At 40.9% G+C, this 16,888-nt stretch overlaps 1 protein-coding gene across 1 annotated transcript in view; it reads left to right on the plus strand.

Annotated features, from left to right (window-relative positions):
* The window catches only part of LOC134753473 (lysosomal alpha-mannosidase-like), a 60,709-nt gene extending 46,675 nt beyond the window's left edge, over positions 1-14,034 (plus strand). Inside the window, exons 26-39 of the mRNA XM_063689347.1 lie at positions 470-596; positions 2,828-2,955; positions 3,116-3,235; positions 3,536-3,655; positions 4,096-4,215; positions 5,154-5,271; positions 5,994-6,084; positions 7,226-7,297; positions 7,797-7,882; positions 8,648-9,115; positions 9,923-10,100; positions 11,332-11,423; positions 12,587-12,656; positions 13,261-14,034. Of these exons, the coding sequence (XP_063545417.1) occupies positions 470-596; positions 2,828-2,955; positions 3,116-3,235; positions 3,536-3,655; positions 4,096-4,215; positions 5,154-5,271; positions 5,994-6,084; positions 7,226-7,297; positions 7,797-7,882; positions 8,648-9,115; positions 9,923-10,100; positions 11,332-11,423; positions 12,587-12,656; positions 13,261-13,381 (1,911 nt within the window). The 3' untranslated portion in view covers positions 13,382-14,034. The remainder of the gene's footprint in view (positions 1-469; positions 597-2,827; positions 2,956-3,115; positions 3,236-3,535; positions 3,656-4,095; positions 4,216-5,153; positions 5,272-5,993; positions 6,085-7,225; positions 7,298-7,796; positions 7,883-8,647; positions 9,116-9,922; positions 10,101-11,331; positions 11,424-12,586; positions 12,657-13,260) is intronic.
* Positions 14,035-16,888: the final 2,854 nt, after the last annotated feature.

Raw genomic sequence — 16,888 nt, forward strand, 5'->3', positions numbered from 1 at the left:
ACGGTTCGTGCGCGGTTATAAGTTTCAATTTTGCTTGCAGGCGGCGAGTGTAGGTATAATTTTATACCTAAATCTGGCTTTTGTGAAGGAGTGAATTTTCTGTACGGTAGTACTATTAGTTATTCTGTGCCCAAGGCTCGGAACCGGTTTTTTCTTCATATAAAAAATACCGTTCCATTTCGTTCTTTGGTTTATTATTTCATTTTTATGGGACAATGTAATAATACGAAGTTGTTACTTAAATACATGATTCAGTCCTACGTAAAGAGCGTCAAAGAATTATAAATATTGCGCTATTTCGGGGTTTTGGAAAAAACCCGTTCCGAGCCTTGATTGTACTTGTACCTACAGGTTATCTTAATATTTGGGGGTCTTTGGGTACACTTTGATTTATGGAGATCTTTTGTGTAAAAATGTACGCAGGTATAATTGTTGGTATAAAAATTGATGATGAAGTTGATGACTTCAGGTCCACAGAAGACTCCTGACTGACGATGGCTTCGGTTTGGACGAGACCCTAAACGAGGAAGAGCACGGTTCAGGGCTGGTGGTCCGCGGGCAGCATCGGCTGTTCCTCGGCAAACATAAGCAGGACGGTACGATATGCTGGCTCTCTCATACTTGACTCTGGATGAGGAAGGTTCCGGGCTGGTGGTCCGCGGGCAGCATCGGCTGTTCCTCGGCAAACATAAGCAGGACGGTAAGACAAGCTGTCTCTCACACACTTGACCCTGGACGAGGAAGGTTCGGGGCTGGTGGTCCGCGGGCAACATCGGCTGTTCCTCGGCAAACATAAGCAGGACGGTACGATATGCTGGCTCTCTCATACTTGACCCTGGATGAGGAAGGTTCGGGGCTAGTGCTCCGCGGGCAACATCGCCTGTTCCTCGGCAAACATAAGCAGGATGATAATTTTATTTTATCGAGGAGTCACTTAAAGTCAGATTTGCCAGACTGTTATGAATGACACCATAAGAGTACAGTCAATGGTATAAATATATATATATTCCCAAAGTTTCAAAAATATGTGTACGCTCTTACACCTTAGACAATAAAGTCGTGTTCACATATTTTTAAGCCATTTGTCTGGATCGATATTTTTGCCTTCGACTGTACAAACTAAGTGGATGCTCCTGCTCAAATGGCGGTGACCAGCCGGGCGTCTGGTGCGGCGTCCATGTTAAACAAATGCAATCAAGTCCACTCTGCTCAAATCCCTCGGACGCTCGACGCAACGCTACACGCTCTGCTGAACGCCCCGCTGCACTAGTTCGTATCGTACACTAAGTCGGTTAAACACAAATAGGATGAGGAAACATACCCCTGACCAATTCTCCTATTTCAATAGTTATCGCCATCAATATAGAATACAACCTAGATCATGTAAAACAGCGTTATTAGCAAAAAGTTTTTTTTGGAATGGCAAAACAAATATTAAAAATTGATGATTTAAAGAATTTTAAAGAAATGTTGTATGATTTCCTAATAAGTAAAGCATACTATTCTTTTCATGATTTTTTGTCTGACTCAGGAAATTTCATTTCCTTTTAATTTGTTGTGTTGTATTTTATATATTGTAGCTATTTGTGTGCCATGTGGCGAAACATAGTGATACTATTTTTTTTTTACTAGCCTAATTTAGTGTCCCACTGCTGGGCAAAGGCCTCCCCTCGTTTCCTCCATTCGACCCTGTCGTATGTAGTGTCCCGCCAATCCGGATAAAATGCGTCCAAGTCGTCCCGCCATCTCCTTTTCGGCCTGCCTGCACCCCGGCCATATTATACATTTAAAACCTGTTGTAAATACATACCTATGTTTAACCAAAGATAGATATAACTCCGTAATAGATGGATACAGTCTAAGGAAAAAACGTGCCTCGAAAATCAAGAAAATTTGATTCTCGTTCAGAGGGCGCTACTAGTTTTGGCCTACAGTCGTATAGATGGCGTTGACGGTTTCGTTTGTTATTTAACAATTTTAACGCATATCAGTGAAAGAACATGGGTCAAAATCATAAAAATAATTAATGCAAATAAAAAAAATCATTTATCTATATTTAAATACATTCTATCGTATTTTTATAAATCTTCATTTTTAGTTTTAAAGTGTGTCGACAGATGGCAGTGAATTTACTGGGGTTACAAAATTTACTATGAGCGGTACTCTAGTATAAGTTACTCTATGGCCAAACAGGCTGGTAGCCGTACTGACACATTCGCTGGTATTCGTGGCGGTCCCCACATCTGCGAGGATGTTTGATGCGTGCGTGGCGTTTAAATTGTTTTAGTTCTCGGTGACAAGTTGATAATTGGTACAATGTTAAGAAAACTCATCTCTCACAAAGGAATTTCAGATTAATTTGAAAAAAATAAGAAGTTAATAGACTATGATTTATATATGACATAGACATTTATTCATAATATTTTTAAATATAACATTAAAATTCAATAAAATATGAGGATTAAATTATTCAATTAAACACATCATTAAATTCAATTATATATATAATATGGCATCCGCTTAGTATGACGTGTTTGCCACTTCCGTTCGATGTCATTATAAGCGGATTCTACACGTACGTTAATTAAAATTTTCACTGCTTTTGCGTACACATTTTGTAAAGCACGAGCAAACCAGGTTACTCTATGGTTTAACAAACAAATAATTTGGAATTGGAATTGGAAATTAACTAGCCCAATTCGTCTTAAGTGCGATGAAGGATACCAGCAGTGGAACGTCCTGTGATAGTTAAATTTAAACGCCATGCGTTATTGCCGCTAGTCGTCTTTTGGCTAGGCTTTTGATGATGGTTACAAAAATGTTTCAGGAGAAGAGCTTCCGTTCCAAGAGAGAGCGAGCTACGTAGCTCGTCACTGGCTGTGGGAGCCGTGGGTCTTCGCAGCGGCAGCTGACAAGTTGAACAGGAGAAAATGGCAGAGCATGAGAAATAAGCGGGTATAGTAGCCATTTTATAGGGGAAGAACTCGCGTTCCAAGAGTGAACCATGTGGCAGCTGGCTGTGGGAGCCGTGGGTCTTCGCAGCGGCAGCTGACAAGTTGAACAGGAGAAAATGGCAGAGCATGAGGAATAAGCGGGTATAGTAGCCATTTTATAGAGGAAGAACTCGCGTTCCAAGAGTGAACCATGTGGCAGCTGGCTGTGGGAGCCGTGGGTCTTCGCAGCGGCAGCTGACAAGTTGAACAGGAGAAAATGGCAGAGCATGAGGAATAAGCGGGTATAGTAGCCATTTTATAGAGGAAGAACTCGCGTTCCAAGAGTGAACCATGTGGCAGCTGGCTGTGGGAGCCATGGGCCTTCGCAGCGGCAGCTGACAAGTTGAACAGGAGAAAATGGCAGAGCATGAGGAATAAGCGGGTATAGTAGCCATTTTATAGAGGAAGAACTCGCGTTCCAAGAGTGAACCATGTGGCAGCTGGCTGTGGGAGCCGTGGGTCTTCGCAGCGGCAGCTGACAAGTTGAACAGGAGAAAATGGCAGAGCATGAGGAATAAGCGGGTATAGTAGCCATTTTATAGAGGAAGAACTCGCGTTCCAAGAGTGAACCATGTGGCAGCTGGCTGTGGGAGCCGTGGGCCTTCGCAGCGGCAGCTGACAAGTTGAACAGGAGAAAATGGCAGAGCATGAGGAATAAGCGGGTATAGTAGCCATTTTATAGGGGAAGAACTCGCGTTCCAAGAGTGAACCATGTGGCAGCTGGCTGTGGGAGCCGTGGGTCTTCGCAGCGGCAGCTGACAAGTTGAACAGGAGAAAATGGCAGAGCATGAGGAATAAGCGGGTATAGTAGCCATTTTATAGAGGAAGAACTCGCGTTCCAAGAGTGAACCATGTGGCAGCTGGCTGTGGGAGCCGTGGGTCTTCGCAGCGGCAGCTGACAAGTTGAACAGGAGAAAATGGCAGAGCATGAGGAATAAGCGGGTATAGTAGCCATTTTATAGAGGAAGAACTCGCGTTCCAAGAGTGAACCATGTGGCAGCTGGCTGTGGGAGCCATGGGCCTTCGCAGCGGCAGCTGACAAGTTGAACAGGAGAAAATGGCAGAGCATGAGGAATAAGCGGGTATAGTAGCCATTTTATAGAGGAAGAACTCGCGTTCCAAGAGTGAACCATGTGGCAGCTGGCTGTGGGAGCCGTGGGTCTTCGCAGCGGCAGCTGACAAGTTGAACAGGAGAAAATGGCAGAGCATGAGGAATAAGCGGGTATAGTAGCCATTTTATAGAGGAAGAACTCGCGTTCCAAGAGTGAACCATGTGGCAGCTGGCTGTGGGAGCCGCGGGCCTTCGCAGCGGCAGCTGACAAGTTGAACAGGAGAAAATGGCAGAGCATGAGGAATAAGCGGGTATAGTAGCCATTTTATAGAGGAAGAACTCGCGTTCCAAGAGTGAACCATGTGGCAGCTGGCTGTGGGAGCCGTGGGTCTTCGCAGCGGCAGCTGACAAGTTGAACAGGAGGTAATGGCAGAGCATGAAAAACAAGCGGGTATAACATTCACATAAGAAAATCTGTAAACAAATAAATAATGCTAAAATCGTGATCATTGTTTTAATTTCATTTCATTGACGTAAATTATAATAATACGTTGTAATAAACGTTGTCGGTGTTCTCGTTTTATAACAAGCTTCTATTTAACTTGCCCTGTTAGTATGTATGTATGTTTGTTTGTTTGTTAGTGTGGATCAAATCTTGGAAGCTAAAGAGCCACATCGGATGTCCGATTGAGCTGAAATTTTGTACATATGTAAATCGGATGACAATGCAATATTATGATGACATGGAGCTGATCTGATGATGGAGACAGGAGGTGGCCATGGGAACTCTGTGATAACCCAACGCAAACTAATTGGGGCATTTTCTATGAAAAGGGGCCTTATTGTCGATGTCGCTTACGCCGCACAGCGTCGCGCATTGTATTTATATCGGAGCATCGTTTATAATGGCGTAAGCGCCATCGACAATAAGGTCCCTTTTTATAGAAAATACCACAATTGTGTTTGGGGTTGTTAGTTCTCAGGTATTAGTTGCCTGTGCAAAGAAAAGTACAGTCAGCGATAAAAACTTGTACCAAAAATGAAACTTTGCTAAAAACTTTTTCGTTTATGGTCGGTTTTTTTAAATAATTTTACTTGTTATCGTCTAGTTCTCGGCGCTGCGCGTCCACGGGCTGCCTCGACACGTTCGGATACTGACCCTGGAGCCGTGGAAGGCAGGCTCCGTGCTGCTCCGACTTGAGAACACCTTGGAGAAGAACGATAGAAGTAAGTTCCACTATTACTAAGGTCTAAGTAAGTAAAGAAGTATAAGTATAAGTCTTTTCTCTTTTTTATACATTTATATACTGTTATTATTAGTAGGTATACTATTGTTTTGATTATGTACAACTACAAGGTACTACAAGTTTGCACTATTTATCATTACTTTTTAATTGTACCTCGATATGTGAATTAGGAAACTAGATCTATAAAAAATCCATTTGTAGCTATTAGCTAAGTTGCTCATGTTTATTTTAAGACTGTTTGTTTCTCAATAAAAAAAATTAAAAAAGAAACCCATACCATAGCCTCCTGCGTCACAGGGAATATAAAACCTTGCCGGACCGGACCTTACAAGAGACAATTTCCAACATTTATTTCTAAATTATATTAAAAATTCGAAAACAAACTTCACACGGGATCCAGGAGGATAGTTAGTTAGTTAGTTAGTTTTGCTGGGCATTTTCCGCAACTCGACATCCAATGTGCCTATTTTGCGTGAAACGAGGTAGCGCTACTCTAACCACCCCAGCTCCTCCACGAAGCCTAGCAAGGTCTTCAGGTTGCTAGTTGCTTCCTTTAGTGTGCATGGATTGATCCAGGAGGATAAACAAAAGATTAATATCACCACAATATATTTAAGTTTGACCAATAAGTTTTCTTAAACGTACTTACCTACCCCGAAATTAACAGAATTCAATAAAAACACGGTGTATATATTTTTAAAGCCACTCAAAGACTGGAGTTACCGGATGACACGCCGCTGCCGACGCACATCAACGTGGAACTCAGAAAACTATTTCAGCATCTTAAAATCAAGTAAGTCGCCGTTTTGTAGAGAAAACAGTAACCATAGAGTAACTTATACTAGAGCGGTACTGTCATAGTAAATTTTGTAACCCCAATAAATTCACTGCCATCTGTCGACACACTTTAAAACTAAAAATAAATATTTATAAAAATACGATAGAATGTATTTAAATATAGATAAACGATTTTTTTTATTTGCATTAATTATTTTTATGATTTTGACCCATGTTCTTTCACTGATATGGGTTAAAATTGTTAAATAACAAACGAAACCGTCAACGCCGTCTATACGACTGTAGGCCAAAACTAGTAGCGCCCTCTGAACGAGAATCAAATTTTCTTGATTTTCGAGGCACGTTTTATCCTTAGACTGTATCCATCTATTACGGAGTTATATCTATCTTTGCAAGTAACGTACAATGAGCTAGAATAACTATACTACGTCTAGTCACAGGACGGACACGCTATACATCAAAAATCACTTGCGTTTCTATGTGTGAACAGCACGTCTGTACACGCTTCGTGCGTCAGTGTGAGTAAGTTGCTTAAAAATAGTACTGAGCGGCCGGCAAACGGCCGTCAATTTGCTGTCGCGGGACGAGGGCATTCGAGTCGGGGCGGGGCGGTGCGTGGCCGTTCTGTATGATAATACTATTACTTATTCTATGGTCTAGTCAGGCGATAAATAGGCGGTAAATACAGATATAGGTAATTATACAGAATTACCAGTTAATAGATTTTTAACTTAATTCTAGTCAACTGTACTGCGAGCAGCTTGACACTCTTCTCCATATTTAGGGCCACCCCGCACTAGCGTCTTTTGAGCGTACGCAGTCAGCGTTATGGAAAATGGCGTCGCCGCGCAGTTGCGCCAACGTTGCGTCAAGCACATACTATACTACTCTTTGGTCAAGCAGCAGCCATAGGACGCTTGAGAGACGCTAGTGTGGGGTGGCTCTGACTTTCTATATGATATGTGGTATTTTCTATAAAAAGGGACCTTATTGTCAATGTCGCTTACGCCATTAATAACGATGCTCCGATATTAAATACAAAGCCGCGCGATGCTGTGCGGCGTAAGCGTCATCGGCAATAAGGTCCCTTTTCATAGAAAATGCCCCATATGATCTGTGATAATAATATGATTTAGGTCGGTGAGAGAGACTACGCTAGCAGCGAATCAGTGGTTAGAGGAAGCTCGGCAGATGGACTGGAGTACCAGGTACATTATACATACATACACATACACAGTGCCGGCCCGACTCCTTGATCAGGGTAGAGCGAAATAGGGTTTTGGCGCTCTTTGTTGAAACTTTTTACCCAAAAGCGAAACAAACCGTATTTTGGGCCCGCGTCACACTCGCGTCTTTTAAAACTTTTTTTTTCTCATTTGCCATTTTAGCGCCCCTCTGCCATCCGGCGCCTAGAGCGGCCGCTCTCCACTCGCTCTACCCTAGATCCGGCCCAGCACATCCATATAATCACGCCTATTTCCCGGAGGGGTAGGCAGAGACCACGGATTTCCACTTGCTACGATCCTGACATACCTCTTTCGCTTCCTTCACTTTCATAACATTCCTCATACACGCTCGCCGGTTTTCCCGTTTAGGGTGCTCTTGACCTGGCCTTATTTCTTCAGGAATTCCCCGATTTGATCAGAAAAAATCCGCCGAGAACTACTACTAAAAATACTTATTATAAGTAATTATATTACATTTTAGATACGTGTACACCGGCGGTGAGGACGGTATTTTGTCTGAAGACGTAGATTACGTAGAAGATGAGAAATCTGTACATAAGGATTCAGGTATATTAGAAATAAAAGTACAGTAGCCAAATGGCAAAAAACGGAACCCTTATAGATTCGTCATGTCTGTCTGTCTGTCTGTCCGTCCGTATGTCACAGCCACTTTTCTCTGAAACTATAAGAACTATACTGTTGAATCTTGGTAAGTAGATGTATTCTGTGAACCGCATTAAGATTTTCACACAAAAATAGAAAAAAAAACAAAAAATTTTGGGGGTTCCCCATACTTGGAACTGAAACTCAAAAAAATTTTTTCTTCAAACCCATACGTGTGGGGTATCTATGGATAGGTCTTCAAAAATGATATTGAGAATTAGTTTTTTTTTAACGTCATAAATCGTAAACCGCAATTTACCTATCACTCACGTTTCACATAAAAAATACATTGTTAAAATTATGTAATGTACGGAACCCTCGGTGCGCGAGTCCGACTCACACTTGGCCGGTTTTTTTAATATTCATCATCATAATTATTTATTTGTCAGAATACAGTAAGATAAGGTCTTAAATTATAATAAACAATCCTTGTATTCAGCATTACTGAGCGAACACTTTTTCAAAAATGCAGGATGAACAACAACTTCTCTCTCTGTTCTTGTTGTTGTTTTGTGTTGTTGTTGTGTGTCTTACACGTGTCTTCTGTTGAAAACGTAGAAGTAGGTATAATACAGGATGAGCTAAACTAATATTAGAAATAAGTTTATTCTAACAAAGCGCACATTGCAAAACATACAAAGAAACAGATACATTTTTTAACACTTGCAGAAGCTGAGCCAGAACAAGATTCCGACTACTCCGCTAAAAGAAACGAGCGACGCAACAAACACAAAAGAACGACAAGATATGAAAACAGAAGGAAACGAGCCATCAACATATCTGAAAACTTCGTTGATAATGACTTTACCGCTGGTTCCGAAGCTAAAGAAATTACTACAGAAGCTGATGAACAAATAGATGAATCTGATTTTAACGATTCTATATTTTTTATTAATGTCACTGGTGTAGACGAAGAAACCAAAGAGCTGACAGCAGAAGTTAATTTTGAAGAAATAGATGTGTCTATAAATAAAACTGATGATTCTAAGTATTTTGTATTTGGAGATAACTCTGGACTGGCCACAGAGAAAACGGTGAAGAGAAGAAAGTTTTCAAGTGAATTGAAGACTTCGGATTCTTTTGAAGATGTATCATCGATACGGTCGAGTCGAAAGGATGGCCTGAAACGTCCAGCAGGTAATATTTTTACTGTAGTCATCAACAGAGCAACCGTCACATTTGATCGATATGGTAAAGAGAATTAAGAAGACATAGAGTGCCCACTCCATACATCGGTTTTGTTACCAAAAAGACTATTATTATCGTAGTCTACATCTAGCGCCAAGTAGCGTAACTATCAGTACTGCTACTCGATACAAGATGTCCCGTGTGTCGCGACTCACGAAAAGTGTATGGTTCAACAATTTACAACTAATATTATATGCAGAAGGAGTTGAAATTGTACATTTCGATGCTAGTGCGGAAAGTATGTCATTAAACGCCTTTGACAGGCGTTTCGGCAGCTATTCCTACCTCTACCTTCCATAGCTATTTAGTCCGTTCCATTAGGACAACTTATTAAGAACGGTTTTTAAGTCTTTAATATTAAAAAATAAACGTGTTATAATGATGAAGAGGTAAGTAATAAAATATTAAATTTGTATATTTTTCGTATTCTAACATTATGGTTTTTATGATGGTTACGACGTTTAAAGGAAACTAATATTAACACTCATCAATAAGTAGTCATGAATCGGAACAAGTATAAAATAATAAAAAAAATGGAAAAGTAAAAAGCACTAGTTCGCCAATACCAACTTTCCGCACGCTAAACAGTTACGTAAAGTAGCACTTTTTGAGCAACTGTATTAAAAATAGAGCTCCGGTTAATACGGTTATAATATCAGCTTAAAATCGTTAAGCATGGCTTTCCGTTCGTCGACGAAAAAATCGATGTAATGCTGGTTCTAGTTTTTTTAAACGGTTATTCTATGTATTCCACAGAACATATCGATATCAACCCCGATGAAACGGATGATGGGGTCACAAAGTCAATGTACGAGATGTATTACAAGAAAAAAACTATAGTCAAACTCAAGAAGAATTTCAAGAAGGCGGTCAAATCTCGACCACGTTGGCAAAAGAGATCGAAAAAGATTAGCGAAGATAAGGAATCAACTGTGTAAGTACTATCTATTTCAATACAAATATATAGGGAGCGTGCATTAACTGTAGGGGGCAGCACAGGAGACGTCAGATTTTTGGCGCGAGGCGTAAATGTGTAGTTTATGCTTCCAAAGTAGCCTACAAGATAGCAGCACTTGCCTTGGCGTGAAGTGTCAATGTATACATGTGATGTACATGTTTATGGTTCCGATTCAGGCCGCAAGATGGCAGACCCGCCAACACGCACGGTCCCTATAGTTATTAAATATATAATTATAGATAGCTCATACTTCTAAAGAGCACAAAAATACTTCCATATAATTATGTATATTACGAGTACCGCACGCTTACGCTTAGTGAGAGCATAGAGTAACTTATACTAGAGCGGTACTGTCATAGTAAATTTTGTAACCCCAGTAAATTCACTGCCATCTGTCGACACACTTTAAAACTAAAAATAAATATTTATAAAAATACGTTAAAATGTATTTAAATATGGATAAATGATTTTTTTTATTTGCATTAATTATTTTTATGATTTTGACCCATGTTCTTTCACTGATATGCGTTAAAATTATAAATAACAAACGGAACCGTCAACGCCCTCTATACGAGTGTAGGCCAAAACTAGTGGCGCCCTCTGATCGAGAATCAAATTTTCGTGATTTTCGAGGCACGTTTTTTCCTTAGACTGTATCCATCTATTACGGAGTTATATCTATCTTTGGTGAGAGTAAGGGAAAAACCTAAACTTACGGGGCATTGAGCTATGTACCAATTTGACATGAAAGCATATAGATTAAAAACTGTAATAGATGTCATATATTAAAGAAAAATATTAAAAATATTTAATAAAATAATTTGATTTGTTCCCAAACTTGTTCATGAAAGCATATAGGTCAAGAAATTTGATTTCTGTACTACCAGTGTAGTTATGAGCTGTAGACTTAGCGAACCCATGACTCCGCCATTTTGGAAAAAAATCCCAAAATTTTATGGATAAATGTGATATTTTCTATAAAAAGGGACCTTATTGTCGATGGCGCTTACGCCATTATTAACGATGCTCCGATATGAATACAATGCCGCGCGACGCTGTGCGGCGTAAGCGCCATCGACAATAAGGTCCCTTTTCATAGAAAATGCCCCAAATTGTAACTTTGTCCTCAGTTTTGCAGAATAAAGACAGCCTTTACAAGATCGTGTGATGAAAAAGTAAAAGCTAACCCTAATATTCCTTATTCTAGACATAAAGACGACGAAATGAAGCCGATTGCACCTTACGGGTCAAGAGCGTACATGTACGAAAGTGGAGAAGAGAAACAGAGCGGAGATGAAGGTCTGCTATATTTTCAGATTTTTTCCAACTAGGTAGTATTAGTATTTTTAGTTATAGTATTTTCTGTAAATAATTTAATTTTCCCCTCACTAGCTCGGAAAGTTGTCGTTTATCCTTCAATACAAGCGGGGAAAAACGCGTTTTATCCTCTAGTGGGGAAAGTAATTTGACCTTGGATGGAGCGTGTTTAAGTAGCTCGACAGATAACAAAACGTAAAACGCTCATGATAATGGTTCGTTCGATATTAATTATCATTAAATAAATGGTTTGAGAATCTAATAAAAAATACCAAATTTAGCTTTATTTAATGATTTTAAGTCATAAACCTTAAAATTCCATAAGAAACGTTTGTTTTTTTATAATGATGTTAAATATAATTCTGAACGCACAATTTGAGTCGATGCAATTTCAAAACGCATCGTTGACATTTCATACATCAGAAATGTCAACATTGTCAACAATTCTTTTACTTAAAACCTTTTCTCACCGACTCGCGTAAAAATACACAACTTCCAGAGTTTTCTGTTATAATATCGTAAAGAAGTGAGTGATTCCAGTGATGAAGATGATCTAACGCCTGTGGATGTTGCACTTTCCTCGCTATAGTGAGGTGAAAAGTTTTGTGTTATACACGGGCGCAAATGTATTTTACTTCTCGTGTGTTGAAACACTCGCTACGCTCAGGATTCTATTTTAGAACCACTTGCTTCGCTCGTGGTTCACCTATAGAATCCTTTCGCTTGCTCGTGTTTCAATTCTACACTCGCGGGTAAAATACAACTTTGCACCCTTGTATAACAAATAACTATTGTTCTAATACTTCTAACAGCATTGATTGGTAGCGCCATCTCTCTCGGTAGCTCGGAATCACATGGATGATTCAGTTTGAAGGTCGAACCATACTGTTCTACCTTAGGGATGGCCAGGGGGCGCCTTAGCCTTCATTGCATTTATACTTAGAAAATTTCAACCTATGCCGCTGTGGCCCAGTGGCCGAATGGCACAGGCACGTGCCGCGATAGCAGAGGACGCTGGTTCGATTCCAGCCTGGGGCACTGGAGGACATTTATTTCAGGGAACGCACTTATTTTTTAGCCACCCTGTATACAACTCCTAACCAACTCCCTATCGGCTTACATGTCCATGTTAATATCTGTTGTAGTTGAGGACGTGAATATGGAACCAGCTCGGATGCGCACGCGTCGGCAAAGAGAAGCAGGAAGGAGAAAAAGGTACGTCAACGGAGTATTTTTTTTTTCCTTGGGGCCATGATTTTTATGCCTCCGGCCCAAGGGTCAAGCCACATGAATTCACATTTTGTAAAACTAAAATCACTCAACCAAAAAAAAAGAATTGATTGTAAAGTTCGCTCCAGATTACGCGGCTTCGCGCCGCGATTCGCGCACGAGTGTGGAGGGACCTTAATAGAGAAGAATTGAGATACACAAAATCGATTTCTATAAGAGTTCTAGGCAAAATAACGACTGACTATAAGACTGACTTAAGAGCGGTGTTGCACAACACAGGCAAATTTTGCTTACCGGGCAGCACTATCCCCTACTTTGTAAACACCTGTATATTTTACGAAAATAAATCATTTTTAATTAAAATAAAAAACTATTAGTAAGGACCCTCCACACTCATGCGCGAATCACGGCGCGAAGCCGCGAACGCGAATCAGTCTAGTTCGCTATTCAGCGAAATCGACTCCACACTAGAGTTGCGGCTTCGCGCAGCGTAATCTGAAGCGGGCTGTAGGTTGGTTGGAAGGTGGTGTAGATCAGCAGGAAGCGAGTTTATTTTCTATTCCTTGAAACTTTTATGCTTGGTTTCCAGAGCGACGGGCCGCACAGCCCTGCCCCGGGAGGACCCGGAGTTCGTGATCACTTTACGCCCCACACAGATCCGTACCTTCATCATACGCTTCGAGAGTTCCAAAACCAACTATGTTATCTAGACTAACCAAGAATAAGCCTGTTACCAGTTGGTACTGGTTGAACCAGTGGTTCCGTTGATTTAAGTGGGCGGAATGTTAAAACCATACACCTGCGAAGAATGTAGCCTCGTACTAATGGATATTACGCGAAACTCAGCGTAGGGGGCGCCACTACAACAATATGAGGGTCTATCGCGTAACAAGAAAATCGAAATTTCGTTATCTAACATCTCTGTCACTCTTGCGTATTTGTTTACAACCGTCTGCCACCACATGTCACAGAAGCGCCACTAATTAGATTTAAATTAAAACGGTAGCTTATCGAGCACACTTTCTACAGTTTTGCAGATTTTATTAATTAGGTAATTACCTAATGTTATTGTAGGTATACTTTTATTTGACATTGTATTGATAACGCTAATTGTAATTTAATTGTAAATTTTTATTTTTTTATTTTTAATGTAAATTGTAATAATGCTAATTTTAATTTAATTGTTTCTTTTATGTAATTATAAAAAACGACGTAATATAAATTATTATGAATTTACAAATATGAACATGAGCGATAAAGAGGCAGATAGCGAAATTTCTTATTCGCGTTTCCCGGTAGGCCCTCTGTAAACAAACCGCCTTGATGCATCAATGTCATATTTTATTATCTCTGAAAACTTGTCAAAAACCTGTTAAAGGTACAGTATATTTAGAGAAACGTAGTTGGGTGAGAAAAAGGTACCGTTGACGGGTAGACTTAGACTGATTTATTAAATCATAATCAATGCTCGAGCCAGGGTGGCGAGCGGAGAGTCTCGAGCCATTGTGGCGAGCGGGGTGCTCGGAGCCGACAAGGCGAGCGTTGAGGGCGACGACTAGTAGTGGAGCGTTGAGTAGAGTAGTCGGGTCACTAGGTTTGCTGCGTGTCACATCAGGATTAATCAGGATCCTCTTGCCATAAAGCGTTGGTGAATATCTGATGTCATGGTGAGGTCATGTTAGGCTCGTAATTATCTCTTCTTCCTTCTGAAGATATTCTGTGGTCCAAGAATCCGGAAACCGGAATATAATGGGAGTAGCCGCTTTTTTCCTGCGATGTTATTTGGTAGTGTCGGTGATGTCATTTGATGGAAGGGTGGCGAAATCAAATTGAGACGAGATCACTTTGTCAGTCCTTCTCGACCAGCAATTGAATGTCGCAGTCACTTACTTCCGAGGCTTCTTCACTGGAGCTCTTCGTGTAGACATCTCAGTAGGTGCGTGTTCCTTCGGCGGGTTACCACTGTAGGGAAGTGGCACCCGTGCACGTCGGTCCCCGTAGGGACCCCACTCGGGGTCACCACTTTAGAGAAACGTAGTTGGGTGAGAAAAAGGTACCGTTGACGGGTAGACTTAGACTGATTTATTAAATCATAATCAAGTGTTTTATACATCTCTAATCTACGGCGGTACAGACATTATCTTAATCCAATCAGCGCGTGCTCTAACCTATACTAAGTTATCGACACGCGCCGATAATATTTTGCTGACCGCCATAGTATGGGTTTAAGTGAGGCCCAGAGGAAGTATTCAACTTTTGACCGAGAGTTATTGGGAATCTACATGGCGGTGCGGCATTTTCAACGGTTAATCGAGGGAAGAGAATTTACAATTTTTACGGATCACAAACCCTTGACGTATGCTTTTACCAAAAAGCCTTCAATTAACGATACTCCACGACGTGTTCGCCAGTTGGATTACATATCTCAGTACAGCACGGACATTCAGTTTATTCACGGTCAAGATAACGTAGTAGCTGACAGTTTGTCACGTGCGGTCGACGAAATATGCATGCCGTCGCCGATCGATTATGCTGATTTAGCAAGAAGCCAAGAAGGCGACGCTGAGTTAGTAAAATTGCATAAGAGCAAAAAGTTGAGAATGGAAAAAGTGAACATGTCGGGAATGTCGGTTGCGATAATATGCGACACTTCAACAGGGGTCAATCGTCCCTATATTCCAGAGAAATACAGGAAGATGCTTTTCCAGGCGGTTCACGATATTAGCCACCCTGGGAAACGTACGACCAGGAAGTTAATATCTCAACGGTATATTTGGTACAATATGAACAGGGACGTAAACCAATGGTGTCAGGCTTGCATTAGGTGTCAAAGGTCAAAAGTCTGGAAACATACGGTGGCGCCGTTGGGGGAATTCGCTCCGTCGGCGCGTTTTGAGCACATGCACTGTGACATTGTGGGGCCATTGCCGCTTTCCCAGGGAAAAAGATATTTGGTGACAATGATAGATCGCTGCACTTCGTGGCCAGAGGCTTTTCCAGTCGCAGATATTACGGCAGAGACCGTGGCTCGCGTGATTTACGAGGGGTGGATAGTGAGATTTGGTTGCCCTTTGCGCATAACAACGGATCAAGGCCGCCAGTTCGAGTCCAGAACATTTGAGTGTTTAACACAGCTCCTGGGGGTGCAAAGGATCAGGACAACGGCGTACCATCCCCAGGCGAATTCTAAGGTCGAGCGTCTGCACAGGACCATCAAGGCATCTTTAATGGCTAGGGGCTCTCGGGATTGGGTCCGGGAGTTGCCTTCGGTGCTGATGGGAATAAGGAGTGCTGTTCGGGACGACACGGGGTTTAGTGCAACAGAGATGTTATACGGTGCGCCAGTTAAGCTTCCTGGAGATTTTTTCACGGGCGGGGAGAGTTCAGAGACCTACGACGAGCTTATAAGAAGGATTCGGAGAAAAAGGTACCGTTGACGGGTAGACTTAGACTGATTTATTAAATCATAATCAAGTGTTTTATACATCTCTAATCTACGGCGGTACAGACATTATCTTAATCCAATCAGCGCGTGCTCTAACCTATACTAAGTTATCGACACGCGCCGATAATATTTTGCTGACCGCCATAGTATATATAAGTTACTTTATGGTTTACTAAAAAGGCTAGTGCTGCACTCTACTCTGGTGGCAGAACATTGCAGTAATTTATTTTATTTATTTTATATTTATTGGATCACCAACAATTGTTTACACTTTGTTAAGTATAACTACAAACGTTTAAACTATTATCGCTTAGCGTAACAATTACTTAAAGGTAAACACCACATGCATTGAATGAAGTAAGAAGACTGCATCTACGTGACATATTTTACAATAATAATAATAATGCATTAATTATAACAGGAACTAATACTGTTTACAATCGAAATTAACTATCCTATCGTGAGACATATTTCAAGATGTTTAGATCAGTACGGCTTCACTCACTATTATTTTTAGTTGTTTTACAATAACAATAACAATGCAGAGATTACTAATAACTACCTTAAGTGGATATCATTAACTTATACTATGCTATTATTTTTTGCTAAGCAGGAGCGAACAGATTTTTTTAAATGATGCGCAGAATCAAAGTGTGCATCCATTACATGTCTACAACTATTCACTACCTTGCACAATCTAGGGACAGGTGAATTGCTGCCATGGACCGTCCGCGTCCCCTATTAAAGGATCTTATGCTAGACCGGGCCGGAG

Source organism: Cydia strobilella, chromosome 27 (assembly GCF_947568885.1).
Source record: "Cydia strobilella chromosome 27, ilCydStro3.1, whole genome shotgun sequence".
NCBI lineage: Eukaryota > Metazoa > Arthropoda > Insecta > Lepidoptera > Tortricidae > Cydia > Cydia strobilella.